We start from the raw sequence: 19,214 nt of genomic DNA on the forward strand, positions 1-19,214 counted from the left end.
TTTCATATTTACCCAATAGTCAAGCGAGTTATTAAACAAAGGCGGAAATGTGCGTTACATTTAATATTGATTGGACAGATGGTTCAGCAATCAGACCAATCACAGGCCTTTATTTGTGGGCGTGAGCACATTCGGGCCATTAGGGAGCCTTGCTTTTTGCTAAGGCCCGCCCCCAAGTAATCCATGTCCGTGAGGGAGGATTCTGACTGCTCTTGGACATCGGGCTACCTGCAGGATCTGTGAAATCAGGTTGTCTTGGAGAAAAACATTTCACCATGGCGGCATTAGCATTAAGATCAGTGCTTAGAACCAAGGTGAGCTTTAATTCGGCTTTAGATCTGTTCAAATTCATTTCATCTGTTGTTTACAAAGTTACAATGTCATGTGCTGCACCATGTGTACATTGCAGATAAGGGTTAGATAGGAGAAACTTTCATTTTAAATTGATAGTAAAATAAATATTCACCTAAAGTGAGGCTTGTTTAAAATGCACAGATTTACTTGTGTGGTAGTAGTATGCAAGTTCAAGCAATTTGCATTATCAGTGGTACTAATTATTTTCTTTCTGCTTTCATTTCCTCTGTGCCTTCCACTCAGCTTGACTTTGTCCCCCTTTTCATTGCCATGCACTTTGTCGTTGTTTATTAATCTTGTGCTCCAGCAAGCTGCAGCTGGAAATAACTGGTTATATGCACATTTCCATAAATTGGCAAACTAAACCTGCCTTTACAAGTTCTTCATAAAACAATTATAACTTGAAAAAATTTGCAGTTTCTGCTTAGATGTGGTGTGAAGGCTGTAAGCTGAAAAATTTCAGCTGAATAATTCTGAAAGATTCTAGGTTAACATGAGAAAACTTCTAAAAAAAAATTGTAAGAAATGTTAGAAAAGCAGAACTATCTTATCTGGTGAAGAAGCTCAACTTTTACCTGACAAATGTTAAAGAAGCTGAAATCAACACAAAAACAGTTATGAAAAGGTAAAAATAATAGCAGCTACTTAAAAAAAACAAAGTAAGAACTTTGAGCGAATCTACTGAAATATGAGTAACAAAAACTGATAAATAAACAGCAGTGAATGGAAAACAGTTGCTTGAACACAAATTATGGAAAAGGTGCAATTAGACTTGTGATCTGCTGAAGTAGCAGCTTAAAAGTAGAAGAGAAGATTGTCAGAAATCTGCAAAGTAACTTTACTTTCAACTGAAAATTGGTCTAAAAACTGTCAGCGGAGCTTCTATTAAGTGGACGACCTGCTGAAACTTGCATTAGAAGATGAAGATCTAAAAAGAAGCAAAAGTGGAAAAGAAAAACTGAATTGCTTTCAGTAAGTGAACTTGAGAGACACTGGTGAGTAAAATATTCTGTGGCAAAGCTCAAAATTATAAAATCTAAACGCTTTGTAACAGACTGTTTGGAAAATCATTGTTCTTAGGGAAGAACCTAGTAAAAAAGTCAACATGACAAGCCTATGTTTTAATGCATAGATTATTATGTATTATCCATGGTGTACAAGTAGAAGTTTGCAACTTTTTAACATTCATATAAAAAGAGGTACTGTTAGAGAAAAATCTCCAACTGAGCCAAAACATAATTTTCTAACAACCATTTTCTGAAAATGTTGAACGATATAAACATTTTTATTCATTTGATATTAGCCCAAAGCTTTAACCCTCTAACATTTGAATGATGTTTCTATGTGCAAGAGTGTGGAAATATTTAGGTTTTCAACCATTTCTTGGCTGTAGAAGCATTTGAAGGATTAGATATTTAAAACAAAGAAGCATAAAAGTTAGAATTATAAAAAAAAAAAATCAGAGCTGACGTGTCCTGAGGTAGAAGAACTAATAAATAGCTTCAACTAACTAGCTGAAAAGGTAGTTAAGATTACAGAAAGAGTTGAACGGCAAAAATGTTCAGAAAGAGAATCTCAGTTTGACCTTCCAACCTTTACATTATTACTAAATATCAATTTCTAACAGGTCCATCCTAAAACTGGCCATCTGTGCTATTCCTCCTCCTCAGTGGTGAGTGAAAATACATTTGTTTGTGAATCTAACTCATTCTGGTCCTATTGTGTGATATGGATATGATTTATATTATTTGTCTCCTTGCAGTCTACTGTTAAACTCTTCATCGATGGGAAATTTGTAGAGTCCAAATCCTCAGAATGGCTTGATATTCACAATCCTGTAAGTCCTGTACCAAACCTGAAGAAGTTTTTCAGTGTATTATTTGTAGAAATGCACTAATCAAACTTTTATCGGCCAGAGTTATTTCTGGTTTTCCTTTCGTAACCTTTGATTTTAATAATTTTTTGTTATTTTCTTTATTTTTATAGGACATTAAAAAAAAACATTAGCTGGATAAAGCAAATGTTCTTAACCTTTATTTGATTGTTAAATTAAAAAAAGTGTAAGGAAGGGGTTGCTGTTGGCAGGCAGGTATATACAGTAAACAGAAAACAGGGGGAGTTCTCAGTTCCAGCAATGGTTTTCAGTATTTCACCTGACGTTCACCAGTCACAGTTAATCAAGATTAAATTATGTTTTTAATCTCATTTTTACCCGTTTTCTTGTTCTTTGCAGGCTACCAATGAAGTGATTGCCCGTGTCCCCAAAGCCACCCAGGAGGAGATGCTGGCTGCTGTAGACTCCTGCTCCAGAGCCTTTCGCTCCTGGTCTGAGACCTCCATTTTGTCCCGGCAGCAGATCTTCCTGTGCTACCAGCAGCTCATCAAGGACAACATTGTGAGTAAAGAAGGTTGCTCAGCCTGAGATGTCCTAAAACTGGTCAACATCCTGCTGATCAGAGGTCTAAATGTGCTGCTTGTGTTTGATGATGACCGTACCAGTGGAGGTTAGTTCTTGAGCCGAACCCCTGGTTCTGTTTCAGAAAGAACTCGCCAAGTCCATCACATTGGAGCAGGGCAAAACCCTGGCGGACGCAGAAGGAGACGTGTTCAGAGGGTTGCGTAAGTTTCAGTGACATACATGCAGGTTCCCTGAACAACATGGAGATAAATATCTACATTTTTATGCACGATGTTGGAAAAATGAAAACAAGTCGTTTAGTAAAAAAGTGACTTGTATCACAAAACTTCACACAGCCGCAGTATTTAAACATTTGAAAATGTTCCTTATAATGAAGATACTTTCATTGAACAAACAGTGGTGAAAATAGTTAAAATAACATCATTAATTGGAATTTATCATTGTCACGATGAATCAATATCTTATTATGATAAGAAATTGTTCACAATAAATGATACGATAAATGCCCACCCCCGTCTCAGTAAGTTAGTCACTCACCGGTAGTAAGGCCGATATGCAGCGTTTTGAAAAAATGAAAACAAAAAACACTCCGCCGTTTTGCCACAGAAGAAATATCTTCCTTTGCGTTGCCGTTTCAGAGGTGGTGGAGCACGCCTGCAGCATCACGTCTCTGATGCTGGGAGAAACTCTGCCCTCCATCACCAAGGACATGGACACCTACACCTACCGTCTTCCCATCGGCGTGTGCGCCGGCATTGCCCCCTTCAACTTCCCCGCCATGATCCCCCTGTGGATGTTCCCCATGGGGATGGTGTGCGGCAACACGTACCTGCTGAAGCCGTCGGAGCGCGTGCCGACCTGCGCCATGCTGCTGGCCAAGATGCTGCAGGACGCCGGCGCTCCGGACGGGACGCTGAACGTCATACATGGGCAGCATGCTGGTGAGAGTTGGTTCGAGTTACCTGAAATACGACTGAATATGACTTTTTTTCAATTCTTTTAATTCATAGTTATTCTTCTTTACAGTCTTTATTTTTAGATATGCTACTGCTCTGTGAAAAACTATTACAGAGTTCTTCTGTTTTTGCATCAAATAATGTAAAGAAAACAAGTTCATATTTATTTAGAAACAATGCTAATGTTTTAACTCAGGAATAATTCAGAAATCAATATTTGGTGGAATAAACAGGAGGTTTTCAATGGGGTTCAGTGGAGAGGGCTCTTTATTATTTCCAGAGCTGTAGATATTTTATGTTTTTTTTTTGTTTTTTTTGCAGCATAGGCAGAAATCAAGTCTGAATTTGGGTAAGAAAATTGAATGGAGGAATTATAGTTTCACATTTGACCTGGGAATATTTTAGAAAAAACAAACAAAAAAAAAAACAAAAACAGGATAAATCTGTAAAGAGGAAATTATATTTTGTTAATTCATTAAACATTTTCTGCCTCAGCTGTGAATTTCATCTGTGACCACCCCGCCATCAAGGCCATCAGCTTCGTGGGCTCAAACCAAGCCGGGGAGTATATTTATGAAAGGGGATCTAAAAATGGCAAACGGGTCCAATCCAACATGGTGAGTGCAATAAATAAAGTTATTGCAATTGCTGCAAATCCCCAGAAGGTGGCAGCATTGCCCAACGGACTCTTTAATATGTTTTTTGCCCTCTCTGTTCATATTGGTGATTTTCAAATGCACTGATGCGTGTGGAAAGCCAATTACAGCTGTGAAAAAGGGATTTTTTTTTTGTTTGTGCTCCTCATTCCACACACAAACCAAAAAGTGCAGCATGTCAACTATAAAATTTAACCCGCAGTTTGTTTAGAACAACAACCTTAGGAGATCAAAGAGCTGAAGGTTAACCACTTCTTGTGCAATGCAGGGCGCAAAGAACCATGGTGTGGTGATGCCCGATGCCAACAAGGAGAACACTCTGAACCAGCTTGTGGGAGCGGCGTTCGGGGCGGCGGGCCAGCGCTGTATGGCCCTGTCCACGGCCATCCTGGTGGGCGAGGCGCGGCGCTGGCTGCCGGAGCTGGTGGAGCGTGCCAAGGCTCTGCGCGTGAACGCAGGTACCACACCCGCAAGTCACCCCCGCCTTTCAAGAAGCCCGCTCTCGCATGGGGCCCGTTGGTTTAGCCGAGCCGGGGCCACCCACGCCGCCCTAACCTCACCTCTCGGCTGATGCTCTGTTGTAATTTCCATTCGGAGTCGGCTGGGAGCGCAGGGCTTGTCGAGGCAGTCATGCTGCAAATTTGTGGCCAGATCCGCGGACCAGACCTAAATGGCGGTTTTTGACCGTCAGATCCTCTCAGAAAAAAAAGTTGACGTGAGGTGAAACGAAGATCGGCTATGACTGCTTAAAGTGATGTGGAGTCACAGTAAATTTGGAACAGGAAAGCCGCAAGCGTCCGGGGTCCTCCTCGGTGGAGGACGAGTGCGAATGTGCCGTGATGTGTAACACTACGCCTGCTTGTGTTTGGGCCTCGGCTAGGGGACCAGCCTGGCGCGGACGTGGGGCCCCTGATCTCCCCGCAGGCCAGAGACAGAGTTTGCAGTCTCATTCAGAGCGGCGTGGACGAAGGAGCTCAACTTCTCCTCGATGGCCGAAACGTCAAGGTCAAAGGTTATGAGAACGGCAACTTTGTCGGACCCACCATCATCGGCAACGTCACGGTATGTGGGGATGTTTTCAGTGCCTCGCAGAAGGCTTTCAAACCAATCAACGTTTTCTCTCATTTGAACCATAAACTTCAATGTATTTAAGTTGGATTTTAGGTGATTGACCAACAAAATAGTTCAGTCTCAGTCAAAACAGGTGATGTGGAGTCGCAATAAACTTTTCAGGGGAGTTGGTTGCATTAATTTTAATATGAGCGTATTAGAGTAGAGGGGGCTGAACACACCTACTCACCAAAACCTTTACACCATGGGTCACCAACTCCAGTCCTCGAGGGCTACCATCCTGTAACTTTTAGAAGTGTCTCTGCTCAAACACACCTGGATCAAATAAGCTGCTCGTTTCCAGCCTATTGCAGAGAGGAATGAATGCTGGTGAGGGAATTCAGACATTTTGGAGCAGAGGTGAATCTAAAAGTTGCAGGATGGTTGCCCTTGAGGACTGGAGTTGGTGACCCCTGCTTTAGATCATTAATTTTGTTTCAGCAGAAAGTGAAAGGAAATGTATTTGAAAATCCCACTCAAAATAAATTGAACGAGGTTTTATTGAGAAAAATGTTGAACGTTTTGTTCGGCGTCTGATTTTGAAAAAAAAAAAAAAGTTTTTGAAATATTTCTCCTCAGCCCAGGATGAAGTGCTACAAGGAGGAGATCTTCGGACCCGTCCTGATTGTCCTCGAGGCAGACAGTCTCGACGATGCCATCCGCCTGGTCAACAACAACCCCTATGGCAACGGCACCGCCATCTTCACCACAAATGGTGCCGCGGCGCGCAAATACACTCATGAGGTGGACGTGGGCCAGGTGGGTGGCTGCGTCCTCCAAATGCGCCCCTCCGTCCCGGGAGAAAGGAGGCATTCACATCCCTCTGTCATGTCTGAGCTGCATCTCCACCAGCGGGGAGCACATCACGATTCTGTTTGAAAATCTTCACATATTTAAAAAAGGAAAAAAAAAAAAAAAAAAAAATTCCATGTCACGTATCTCCTTGTTTACTCCTCACCTAAAATACACACCTCGGGTAACCCTGTTTTCTCCACTTCCCCGCCATCCGAGGCTCCAAATAGATAAAGCAAACACGCGTGTGTGTTACAGGAAAACAGAAGGGCATAGAAACGTATTTCCAGGTAGCATCCGGAGCAGGGAATTCTCAAATTAAAACTCAAAAGGGATTCCAAGGTTTGTGTTCGGCAGACTACGGCCAACCTTCACCCTGTTTGTTTGCCTGTGGAGCCTGGTTGTGCCCTGTGTTTGCTGTTCACATGTCGGGGAATGTTGTGCAGGCCATGTGCTGCACTCCTTTCCAAAACCTCTGTGCAACAAACATCTACTTTTCGTTTTTCTTTTTTTTTTTTTCCCCTTTTCCACTCGGCGCACCTTCGCCAAAAGGCCCTAGTGTGTCAAAACGTCTTCCCGCTCTTTCAAACATCTTAAACCAACCGTGGCTCTTGCAGTTTTCAAAACAGAATGTTTTATTTAGCTTTTCATCCCTCTAATAAGGCCACGCTGCGCTTTAAAAGCGGCAGATGCAAGCCGCAGGTTCGGCTTTGTTTATTGCGACCGTGTAGGCTTGTTTTTTCAACAAGCTCGGACGCACCGCATCTTTCTGTCAGCCGCATCTCGATCATCCCAGCAATTTGGGTTCCTGGAATTGTTTTACAAAACTTACACTTATAGAAATGAAAGGGACAATGCTTGTTTGTGTGCAGATTGGAGTCAATGTGCCCATCCCTGTGCCGCTGCCAATGTTCTCCTTCACTGGTTCAAGAGGATCCTTCAGAGGGGACACCAACTTCTATGGGAAGCAGGTCAGACCTGTTTTGGATATTTTTTGTGCTTCTGTTTGGGTTTCTACTGCTTCTGAAAACAGCCCGATCACTTAAAACAACCTCTCTGCCAGTTTTTGGCAATAAGTTCATGTTCTTGGTGTCTGGAAAATGAGCCGTTTCAAAAACCTCCAGAACCAGCACTGCCCCTCACCTAGCAACCACAGTGAAGCCCACCCTGTTTCCAGCAAGTCCAGCAGAGCTCCAGCACATTTGGTCAGATGGTTTTATTGCTGTATGTGACGAAGAATGGCTCCTGAAAAAGACAAGTGTTTTGTTGTTGAGTTGCTGTCCAGAAACCACTTGCTGGATTCTTGTTGGTTGTGCATGAGGCTCCACTTCTGCTTTTTAAAGAAGTATGGTTGTATAATTAATTACTCATCTGTTTGCACCCATTTTCACATGCGAGTGTAAATGTTAAATTGGGGGGCGTGGCCAGCAGCAGCTTTTTTAAAGAGACAAGAGGCTTTAAAACAGCTTCTTATGAAAAGGAGCTCAATATGTTTAAGAAATGACCAGACTAAAAGCTCATCGCATACAAATTATTTTGTACAAAACATGTTCTATATAGTACATAGACTTATCCTAACCTGTTCAAGGAACCATAGTAGGTCACCTATTGCGACCTTTTATCACTTTACAAACACAAACTTCAATGTATTTAATTGGGATTTAATAGGATGTGCATATTTATATTTATCTCCCTTTACGCCGATAACCTCAATGTTCAATCCATCATCTAAGAACAGAAGTGTGGAATAAGTTCATGTTTACATATAGACTGACAAGCTGGTAACTGTGGAGGAGCTGCAGAGATTCACATCTCAGAGGACAGGAACTTTCACAAATCTAGTCTTTATGGAAGAATGGCTTGATTATTAAAATGAAGTGATAAGAAGTCCAGATTAAAGTCGCGTAGAGGACACCTGTGGAAGACGGTGTTCTGGTCAGATGAGAATAAAAACTTTTTACCCTATACAAACACAGTCTGCACTGCGAAACATGGCAGTGGCATCGTCATGCTGTGGAAATGTTTTTCTTCAGCATGGAAGTTTGTAAAAATTGATTGGAAGACAAACGATGCAAAACAGACAGCTAAGCTTGTTGCAATAAGCACTGAATCAATTAATTGCACTATAAATTTAAACAAGCTTAATGATTTCCATTTGCTTTGGTTTTGTTTGTTTCTCTTGTCTTTCTTTCTACCAAAGACTGGATCATAAAAGTTTTCAGTTTAGTGCTGTGGTCTCAACTAGCCCTTTTTACAGACACTTCAGTACTAATTTTGTTTATTTTGGGGTACTTAAAATGTCTTCCACTTCCCATGATAAATGTTGTATAGAAATTAAAGTTTATTGGTTTGTGAGATGGTGTACTTGCATTATTTTTGCATTGTTACTTGGTCTGAAACCTGCAGCTGTTACTGCAGTGAAAGATGCTTCCACAAAGTATTGACTCAATTAGGTTGAATATAAATGCACAAAACAGTTTTCAAACTTGCATCTGGAAAAAGTCTTAAACCATGCATCCTTTTCCTTTCACTCCAGTTAAGTGCTGCTTTTGAGTTGGTCTGTCCCACTAAAGTACGCTGAAGTTTGTGGATATGATCAGTCTGATTAGTATTTCATTATTGTATTTTTATCTCCTTAGGGCATCCAGTTCTACACACAAATCAAAACCATAACCTCACAATGGAAAGCTGAAGATGCTACCTTGAAAAGTCCTGCCGTTACCATGCCGACAATGGGACGCTGAATGCCTCATCCTTTCAAGTGCTTCTGATGTAACTTCAAGTTTTCTTCCAGAAAAAAACACAAACTACAGTATATGATCATAGATAGATGAATGATGTGAAATAACACCCATTTTAAAGACTGTGTGTAAACAGTGTGTTTAGATGCTGAATGAATGTCTGCAGAGCTGTGCAGAAGAGGAAACACTAATAAATCTTGTTGGTTCCTAAAAGATTGTGTGTTTTCATGGAGGCAACCGGTGTTCGCTTTTGTTTTATGCATAAAATACACAATTAAAACCACATGCATTGTAAAAAACGGCTGAAAGGAACACAAACCAACATTTTTCACTGTGCTGTACTCCTGACTGACACTCCTCGGGAAGCACACAAAGCCAAGGCGCACATCTCTGTGTTGAGAGCTGCAGAGGCTGCACCAAGGTCATGTGGTGTGGTGCGTATCTGACAGGCTGTTTGGGGTTGAGGGCAGAATGGACTCCGGCGCCTGGGGGCCGATGAGCGCCCCGGCAGTTCTCTCTAATTCTGGAGGACAGTCATCATTATGCATCGCTAAAATGCAACCCGTCTTGATAAATCACATGTAGGAACTGACGTTCTCGCAGCCACTGCTTTTTCTGCTAAACATGCAATGTGGGACCGATAAATCTGTGCAGGCTTTCTAAATTGTAAGGATGAGGTAAAACTTTTTTTTTCAATTTTTTATTTCTGTGCCACTTTTTTTTTTAAATTTTATTTATGTGTGTGTGTTTGAGCTCGGCAGCGTTGGTGTCAAAGAGTCTCTTTCCGTTCCTCGCTGGATGCACACAGACCCTGATGCTTGCAGACTTTCCTATGGGGGGGGGATATGCAAGAGATTGCAGTTAAATAGAGAACACAGAAATGAAAGGCCATGTTTTATATCACATTGGGTTGTTTTTTCTGTTTTTTTTTTTTTGTTTTTTTTTACCCCTAATGCGGTTATTCTTGGTCAACTAGATTTGGATCCTGCTTACTGATTGTCTTTTTTTTACCAAAAGGTCAGACTGAATGCCAGACCACTGCTGACATGAATATACTTCCCGTCTTTCCCGCTTTATCCCATACGTTCAGATCCCCTGCACAATCCTCTGGAAATCATGTTACCAGCTGCTCTCCGACCACAAGCGTTCAAAGGACAAAATAAACTGCTTGTGCACGTGAAGAGGGGACCAAAGAGCTGGAAGAAAAATCGTTGTGACCAGATGTTTATTTCCAAGCACACGACTCTGTGGCCGGGCCTATTTTTACTATTGTGCCCAGACTCTTTCTTCATTCTTTTTAAGCAGCTGGATGGAAAAGAAAATTGGTCGAAGCCTAACTTATGTTTTATGGTATCCTCTTCTGCCGAGAAAAAGGCTGTTTAAGGCATTAAAGTGAGGGAGGAGTCAGCATTTTCAATTTGAGCTAACTGCATGGTGTCACTGCACTTTGTTCTTCGGAGTTAATTGATGCAGAAGTTTTTGGTTCATTTTAGAGGAAAACAAATGGATTTTAATGTAGGCAGTGAGCACAAATCCTAATAATAGTTGAGCTGTGTGAAACATATGAGGGATGTTTTATTACCTTTCCGTCTGTCCATTCATTTTAGCAAAGAGGAGGCTAAGCACTTTTTCCTTTTGCTCCCAAGTGAGATGAGACATGTTGACCTCACCGCTAGGAGGATGGGACCTTCAGACAAACAGAAGGCAAATCAGACCTGTGTTTCATTAAGTCATGCGTCTTTAATTTTCTCACATTACACTCTCATCCTTTAATGTGTTTCACTGAGGGTTTATGAGAGAAGTGGAAGGACTCAAAATCTTGCCAAGTATGTTTGTCTTGTGTCTAGGGCAAATAGCTTCGTGCACTTGAAAGATGAGATAAAACTAACTCACAAGTAACTTTTTAATAAGATATTGGAGCTTGCTTTATGTCTGTAACTGCAAAACTTATTCGATTTTATGGAAGAAAAAATAGCTAAAAATGTTTTGCCTTTGGCTGTTTGCAACATGATCACTTTGAGTTTATTGTTACTACAGGATGACTAATTCTAACCTTGGTCGTTATTTTGAAAGCAATAAGTTGTCTGGTTTGAAACCACAGTACATTTAGAGGTTACGTGTAGAAGGACACTTCGACTTCACATTTATACACTATTGCTCTCTGATCAGTCAATTCCAACAAAATACAATGAAATTGGTTTAAGAGTACAAGGGAAATGTAACACCACAGAAATGACTGAAAGAAAAGAGAAGGTACCATTGTGCGGCTGCCTCCATGTCTGCATAGAGGTAGTTGGGACTCCTGTTGACGGTTCGGATGGGTGGGAACTTTATCATCCCAGCTGTGGCCTCTCTAAACTTCTGCCGATAATCCTGAAGGGCTTCTTTTTCATTCTGAAGTTTGCTGGCAACGATCTCCTGCCTGACGTGACCCAGCGCTTCGTGGAAGAATTCCTCCACCTCTCTGCGTTTAACTACGATGGTCTTTGCCAGCTGCTTGACGTGCTTCATCTCCTTCTCTCGCATGGCGAGGAGCTTCTGCAGTTTGTCCAGCTCCACCTGGCTGGCCTGGATGGTAACCAGATTCCTCTTCTCCTTCTCTTCCTGCTGCTCAGATTTTCTGGAGATTTCTGCCAGGGCCAGCTCCAGTGAAGCGGCTTTGGCCATGACTTCAGAGAGCTTCTTTTCCTTCACTTCCATCTTTGCTGTGTCCTTCTTAACCGTCGCCTCAAGCATATCCTGGGTGAGAGAGCATAAAGCAGAGAAGGCCCAGAGCCAATTTACAATACATGCATTCATCAAAACCGTGATTGTTACATTAATTTTAGGCTTCTTCTAAGAACAGGAAAGAAAACTGGATTTTTATTTTTATTTATTTTGGGGTGGGGGGGATTTTACTCATGAAAATAGGCTCAAAATGATACATACACTCAATTTTATTCCTGTAATATTTGGTTAAATATTTCTTAGCAAGTTGTGCCTCATCTACAAGCTTTCTGCAGCCATGAATCTGCTTCTGTCATCAGGAGTCAATCAAGAAGCTTTATGTCAGGATCTTTGGTTTTTCTGGGTTTATAGTTTTATTACTTCATTTGTATTTATGCTTAGTTATTCTTTGTTTTGACTAGATCAGGCTTGTTTCTGTTCAATCAACCCTTAGAATTTCAATTAAGTCTTTATTATTTATTCATTTCTTGTGTTTGGCTCATTTTTGTCATTGTTTTCACGGCTCCTTTGTTTGTGTTCACTCCTCATTGCTTCCTTGTGACATTATGTCTCTTTCTCCCTCAGTCTGCCTTTGGCTCTCCCCTCAAAGATGCATCCTGTTTGTAATTAGGTCTGGTGATCATTCCAGCATTTAACCACTTCTCCTTCATTTACTCCCTGCTGGTTTCCCCATTAACATATTGTACCCTGTCCCCATTGTTCCTGCGCCTGCTGTTGTTTGTAAGTTCATGTTTTATCATTCCTTCACATTTAACGATTCACATTTCCCCACAGTCTCCACTGTTCGGCTGATAGTGAAAAAGAAAGAAAAACACATTAGTCGCTTCGGTTCATTTATGCTTGTTGTGCATTTTGGAGTCACCATCACCACCACACATCATGACAGCTTTATCTTTCCAACACAGTCCTAGTGTGTGTTTAGGATCATGGACCTTTGCAACGTCCAGGCATGTTCAGGTTTTAACCACATAGTCCCTGATTTGTGGTGAAGACAGTGACAGAACCTCAGCATGATCCTGCCTCTACCATGGTTGACAACTGGTGCAGTGTTCCTAGGTGGAAAAATAGGTCAAGCTTCGTCTCGTCTGACTGTAAAACTTTTCTCTAGAAGAGATTTGGTTTGTCTTCAGTTATGCGAGAAGCCGGTCCTTCTTTTTTCTTTGGCGAATCTCAACCACGTTGATGTGGCGAGGCACACTGGTGGACCACCTACCTTGGTCCTCAAGGTTGGTGGTCAGAAAAGGCACACTGCTCCGCATGTTTTAGGTGTTTCCCTGCTTCCAGCACACATGATTTCAATTGACTGCTGATTTACAGGCTTTTGTTCAATTGCAATCATCTGAACGGGGCATCTTAAGTTAAGCGTCTTAATAGGTTCCTAAATGAACCCTATTGATGATTGTTGGATTGCGCTTAAAAGCTGAATTTGTGTAAGGAAACCAAAGAATGTCTGATGAGAAGAGTGGTCAAATATGCAGCTGGCCAAGCAGGTTGTTGATGACTTCTAAAAGGTTGCGGCTGAGGTGCTGAGGACATTCAACTGGACGTTGGTGGGGCTATTATTATTTCAGACCCATTTGGATTAGATTTTTGTTTCTGAAATACATTGAAGTTTCTTGTTGAATGCATGACGTAGATTATACATAGCATCCCAAATTAACACAACGTTCATGCCAATGATGAGTTAATGCAAACCTCTGACCAGCAGTTCTAACTTTGGATATTTTTTTTACTTATGTTTGCGAGCGGCCAAAGCATCAGGGAAACAGATTTACTCCTCGTGATTGGCTGTCATCATTAGAGGTGAGATTAATGCGCCCAATATTTATTTATCCAAACGAATTAGTGCCAGAAAGCTCCAAAGGATAATTCAATTAGAACCCAGACATCAGTGGAAACTCGCCGCAACCACTAACCACTGAGAGCCTGGAGAGCAGTCAGGAGGTCGGTGGGAGTTGGACCACAAGCAAAATACACAGGGTCAGCACAAATAAACAACGTAAGGGGGGAAAAAAACCCACCTGAAATATATTCTGGACAGATCCGACAAACACTTTCATAACTGAAAATTACTTTCAGGGCATAAATGGTCTCTTTCCAAGGACCGCTACTTAAAAGTCACATCGGTGTTTGCTGTCTTTTGGGTGAAACATACCTTCTCCAGCATGACTGAGAGCTTTTCCTTTGCCAGTGAATGTGTCAGTTTCTTCAGACCCTCTGCTTCTTGAATGGTAGTTTTCAGTGTTTCATTCAAGCTATCTCGCTCCTTGAAAGCAGAAGTTAACGCACTTTCCATCTTGCTATGGGAAAGAAAAAAAAAAATCAAGCAAAAAAGACTACTGAGAAATTTGTTTCCTGCTAAAAAGATGCAGACACTACATTTCCTCACACTTTCCAGAGAAGACAAGAAAGGAAGTGAGGTGGCGGTGAAAGAAGGGAAGACAAGGAGGGGAGGACATAAAAAAGGACAGTAGGGAAGGAGGACAGAGGAGGTCACATTGTAGGACAGGAGGAAGGTAGAAAACCTTCCAGGGAAGGAAAGAAAGGAAGGACACAAAAAGGGTAAAACAGGAAAGGGGATTCAAATAAGAAAAAGAAGATGAGAAAGGAAGGTAGGACACAAAGAAGGAAACAAAGGAAGGGACACAGGAAAGAAGGACACAAGAAAGGAAGGAAGGAAGGAAGTAAGACAAGGAAATACAAGGAAAGAAAAACAAGGCCACAAGAAAGGGAAAACAGGACAAGATGACACAAGGAAGAAGGTAGGGCAGATTTAAGCAAGTGAGGAAGAACGAAGGAAGCGGAGAAAGAACACAAGAAAGAAGAGAGGAGACAAGGAAGGACAAAAACAAAAAAGAAAGGACAAAAGAAAGAAGCCAAGACACAAATAACTACATGAGGAAGAGAGCTGGGATGATATAATGAAGAAAAGGACACAACCTTTAAGCCATGTTTCCATTTTCTATAGCTTCATATTTATCCAGACCCGGAAAATACATCAATCTAATTCCATACTTTTCCAAATATTTCCAGGCTGCATAAAAACCCTGTGAATCGGTCCTGTTGTCCCGTTGTTTTACTTTCTGATTTTATCTCAGCACGATACACTCAGAGTTGGTTAAGAAATCAAACAGAGACGTCAACTTTAGGGTCACAGATTTCTGTTCTTGGTATGAAGTCGTCCTTCTCTGGAAACCGGGTGGGAAAGAGTTGGTTTGTTTAACTTTGAGGTTCAAAATGAAATCAATTATGGACAGTCAGCCCACGCTGGCAGGGCCACACCAGGATCAACGTTGATGTTTCATGAGCTGTGAAAACATCACCGCCAGAGTAGGACACACGTCCTATAGTCTCAAAAGTAAACTATGGTCATCCACACATGCTCTGCTTCCTGCAGGCGTTCCTGGGATGCATGAAGATGTGATAGTTGACTCAGGGAGTATACACTGTCATGAACATGACAAATCCAAGAAAATAACATTAATTCTGGTCACATATTTACACAGAAATTGTTTTTTCTTCATGTTCTGCTTGGTAGAGCATTTTAAAGGATTTAAATTCAGCATCACAGCCGTGAAAATACACTCACGCAACAGCTTCATGGTGGTCCAGCTTCATCTTTGCTATCTCCTGATTGCACATGAGCCTCATCTCTCTCTTTAGGCTTGCCTGCAGGAAAAATTACATAACTTCACGTAACTTGGGATATTTGAGGTTTGCCACTGTCTGGTCTCATCCAACAAGTATAGATGGGTATTGCAAAAACCTCTTGGAGAAGTGTTAATTAATGTCTTCAGATTTTGTCATGTTACAACCAGCAAAGCAGCCATATGACAGATGGCTTTTTTTTTTTCGAGAAAAATCTGAAAATGTGTGGTGTAGCTTTGCATTCACCCCCCTCTACTTTGTAGAGTCAGTTTTGATATAAGTTTTTACCAGGTTTGAACATCATAATAATTTTCTGTCAGGTTGAATGAAGTGGCTTCAAATGATTGGCTTTAGGTCTGGTCTTTGACTGGGCCATTCTAACAGATTAACAATAATGTTTTTTGCCCTCAGTCCAACTGAATAAAACTTTAGAGCCACAAATGTGACATGATGTTTTCTTAAAAAGAAAATGTATCGTTTTAATGGAAAATTGGTTGTAATGTTTAAATAACTGAAGATTTATTTCTAAAGGAAAACATAAAACTCAAAAAGAGGATGGATAGATTTTATGCTATGGGATGTCGATAGTAGAGGAAAATGATATAAAAAAAGTACAGTTTCCCTCCTAATGACAAGAAAAATTGATGTGCATATATTATTATAACAATTTATTAATTTTCACTTTTAGCTAAAGTTCTTAACCATTGTGGAAGGTCCAAAGAACATTTTGACCCTCTGCCCAAATTTAAAGTCTTTTCCAGTAATAACTGTCAACTCTCACCACTTTCCTTGTCACAACTGAAGAAAAGCATACCCTCAGCATGATGCAGCCACCGCCATGTTTTATGGTGAGGATGGTGTTTTCTGGGAGATGCCACACATAGCATTTCTTATTTGATCAGAATAGTTTCTTTCGTATGTTTGCGGTCTTCCCTGCATGGCTTGTTGTAAGCTGCATATTGAACTTCTCATGACTTTCTTCTTGCCACACTTCCATAAATACCAGATTTGAGGAAAAATTAATAGTTTTTCCCTCTTTGAGGCTTCTCCACACGAACCACTGACCTCTTGGCTGCTTTGCTGATTAATGCTTTCTTTGACCAGCCTGTGAGCTCAGAGTGACATCCATGTCTTTGTAGAGCTGCAGTTATGCCAAACTCTTTCCATGTTCAAATGACAGATTGAATAATTCTCCATGACGTTTTCAACTCATGCTATCGAATGAATCATGTCTGCGGAGTTTCTCGCTCTTCATGACGCTGTTTGATCACTTTGTTGTTTAAAAAAAAACTGTGAGGCCTTCACACACTGCCTGGATTTTACTGCAGTCAGGTGGATGCTATTTTTTAACTAGGCACTTCTGGCACAATTGGTAGCATTAGATTTTACTTAGAGGTATCACAATAAAACGGGTTGGATATCTATACATACATGCAGTAGTTTGTATTAAGATCCCACATGAAATCTTGATAAAATACTCTGCTGTTTGTGGTTGTAAAAGTTCAATACTTGCAAACGGTTTGAAAGGCATTGTAAATACAGTTCTTTATAGTGTTTCAACCTGATCCCTTTGGAAGCTGTCCTCAGTTTTCCTTAGCGTTTCCTCATGCTCTTTTTGTGTAAAATCCATCCTTTTTCTCATCTACAAGCAAACATAGACAAAAATATCGGTTTCATCACGATGACATCCGAATTGAAAATATTTTCCACCTCCTCACATCACCGAGTTCCTCCTCCAGCTGGGCTTCGTTTTCCTCCATTTTTCTCATTTCGTCCTGGAGCGCTTTAAAGTCTTGAGCCTTTTCAGACACGACAAAACAGAACAAAGGCCATTACGTGTAATGAATTACTACCATCAAGTTTTATACAGCGTTAGACGATGCAAATTGGAGACAGTAATGAGAATACACAACCCAACTTCCTCGCATCTTAAATGTCTTAAGATGCTACTGTGGAGAAGTCAGTCTGAGAAAAAATGTGACAAAGTGACCAAAATCATGAGGGACTGAAAACACGCGCGCCCACAGACATGGAAATGATGACTAAATGAGGGGTTATCAACCATCTGATTACAGCTTGGAGCCTAATCGTTATTCTTCAGATAACTCTCTAAACGTTCATCTACATCAGCGCTGTAGTATTTACACAAGCTGGTCTGCATCTTCTAATTTTCCCCCTATGCAACCCATCCTATGGTAAAGTTTCCAAATATATTCACCGCTTTAAAGTTAAGTGATCAACATTTCCCTTGTGCTGCACAGAATAATTATTTGCCCAACCAAACTGCTTCCCATGTTTGTTGCTTTCACATACAACCATTTTATCGCCTTGCAGAGTTTGAGGCGCAATCACAGTCTCATCTCTAAGAGTCAACTGCAGTTCTTATAAAAAGGGGACATATGCGACAGTCTCGTACATTTTAAGTTGGTCCAGACCATGCGTCCTTTTTCATCCTCTGAAGTTCGGTTTTACTATCATGAGGTAAGAACTGGAAGATGGAAAGCAGCTGCCATCCAAAGAATAGTTTTTCTGTCACTTGACTTTGTCATGTGAGCTTAAAAGCTTGGGCTTTTATGGTGGGAAACAGAGGTCAGAGAGGGTATGAGTCTAAATAAGTTCCTTTGGTGTGCGTTATGTAACCTAAAGGGGCCTTTCTAGACTCAGGATCCTGTGTGACAATGGAAGTCTGGTTAACACATCAAGACCAGCACCGTGTCTGTATTTTCCCGACCAAGCACTTTTAAATTATGCTTTTTCACTGTGGCCAGTGGAGTAGATTAAAATAACATTAGACCATCACTTGGAATGCAAGGCTTTGTGCTTTTTTTTTTTTTATTTTATTTTATTGTGCCTTTGTTTGGTTGTTGTTTTTTTTTTTAACATGGTGAATGCCAACATAATTACACACAACACCAGCTGTTAGCAGACAGCGCAGCATATTTTGACGTGCTACAGGTTTAAGATGCGCACAGTAAATCAGACCAACGGCAGCTGCTGGAATGGAAACCACTTTTAACGTGCAGCATTTGGAGATATGTGTGGTTTGTTTTAGATAGACATCAATCATGATTGATTACAATAGGAAATAAAACTGGGAAAAATTTGATTGATATTGCCACACCCCTTCCAACAATAAGAAAAGATGGGACCAATGTAAGTTGGCCTCAACCTTAATTTTGTTATTTATATTTTTTAAGCTGAAAATATTAAAAATACTAAATAATAATAATAAAACACAATATATTTTTCAAATACTAAGATTAGGAATGCTATGCATGCTTTTCCGAACCCTCACTTTACCTAATAATATGTGGCAACACCATGGTGTGAGGTGCTGAAAGAATAACATCAATCCAGATATTGGTTCAACAATGTACCAGAACTCAAAGACCTTTCTTTTCTACGCTTGTTTATTACAAAAATGATTTTTAAAATAGTGCTTCTGCACAGTAATTAACCAGAAGCAACATTAGTGGACTGAGCATACAACCGTGGGGGACGATACGGATGATACAGTGACATTGAGCTGTGATCCAGTGTGGGTCCGTAGGTAAGGCCCTTTGAGCTTTATAGCCTACCTCATACCATGAGACAATGATAGACAGAGAGAGAGAGAGAGAGAGACAGAGAGAGAGAGAGAGAGAGAGAGAGAGAGAGAGAGGCCGTCCTCTAGCCGTAGAGGACGGGGAGAGAAATAGAGGATGGGGAGAGACTCATCCCATCCTCTGTTTCTAGAGGATGAGATGAGTCTATATATATCTCTTTCATCCTCTGAGCTCGGGTCCTCTACCAGAGGCCTGGGAGCTTGAGG

At 40.9% G+C, this 19,214-nt stretch overlaps 2 protein-coding genes across 2 annotated transcripts in view; one reads left to right on the forward strand and one right to left on the reverse strand.

Annotated features, from left to right (window-relative positions):
• Positions 1 to 175: 175 nt before the first annotated feature.
• aldh6a1 (aldehyde dehydrogenase 6 family, member A1) lies at positions 176 to 9,241 on the forward strand. Its single transcript, XM_007549326.2, has 12 exons — positions 176 to 314; positions 1,982 to 2,026; positions 2,117 to 2,191; positions 2,588 to 2,749; positions 2,895 to 2,973; positions 3,412 to 3,714; positions 4,225 to 4,346; positions 4,654 to 4,843; positions 5,266 to 5,447; positions 6,075 to 6,254; positions 7,160 to 7,258; positions 8,927 to 9,241. Exons 1-12 carry the CDS (start codon positions 276 to 278, stop codon positions 9,029 to 9,031), a joined length of 1,581 nt encoding a protein of 526 aa, XP_007549388.1. The 5' UTR covers positions 176 to 275; the 3' UTR covers positions 9,032 to 9,241.
• Positions 9,242 to 9,755: 514 nt separating this feature from the next.
• Positions 9,756 to 19,214, reverse strand: part of LOC103136214 (basal body-orientation factor 1) — an 11,386-nt gene continuing 1,927 nt past the window's right edge. Inside the window, exons 4-10 of the mRNA XM_007549356.2 lie at positions 17,122 to 17,202; positions 16,965 to 17,045; positions 15,345 to 15,424; positions 13,911 to 14,055; positions 11,286 to 11,767; positions 10,611 to 10,715; positions 9,756 to 9,858 (exon numbers count right to left, since the gene is read on the reverse strand). Coding sequence (XP_007549418.1) covers positions 9,798 to 9,858; positions 10,611 to 10,715; positions 11,286 to 11,767; positions 13,911 to 14,055; positions 15,345 to 15,424; positions 16,965 to 17,045; positions 17,122 to 17,202 — 1,035 coding nt within the window. The 3' untranslated portion in view covers positions 9,756 to 9,797. The remainder of the gene's footprint in view (positions 9,859 to 10,610; positions 10,716 to 11,285; positions 11,768 to 13,910; positions 14,056 to 15,344; positions 15,425 to 16,964; positions 17,046 to 17,121; positions 17,203 to 19,214) is intronic.

Source organism: Poecilia formosa, unplaced genomic scaffold (genome assembly GCF_000485575.1).
Source record: "Poecilia formosa unplaced genomic scaffold, Poecilia_formosa-5.1.2 Scaffold30, whole genome shotgun sequence".
Taxonomy (NCBI): Eukaryota; Metazoa; Chordata; class Actinopteri; order Cyprinodontiformes; family Poeciliidae; genus Poecilia; species Poecilia formosa.

Bases quoted from the DNA above. Each gene is read 5' to 3' on its own strand.
- aldh6a1 (XM_007549326.2), top strand. From the start codon at position 276: ATGGCGGCATTAGCATTAAGATCAGTGCTTAGAACCAAG. The intron at 2,192-2,587 runs GTAAGTCCTGTA...TGTTCTTTGCAG, and splicing joins GGCTTGATATTCACAATCCT to GCTACCAATGAAGTGATTGC. The intron at 4,347-4,653 runs GTGAGTGCAATA...TGTGCAATGCAG, and splicing joins AACGGGTCCAATCCAACATG to GGCGCAAAGAACCATGGTGT.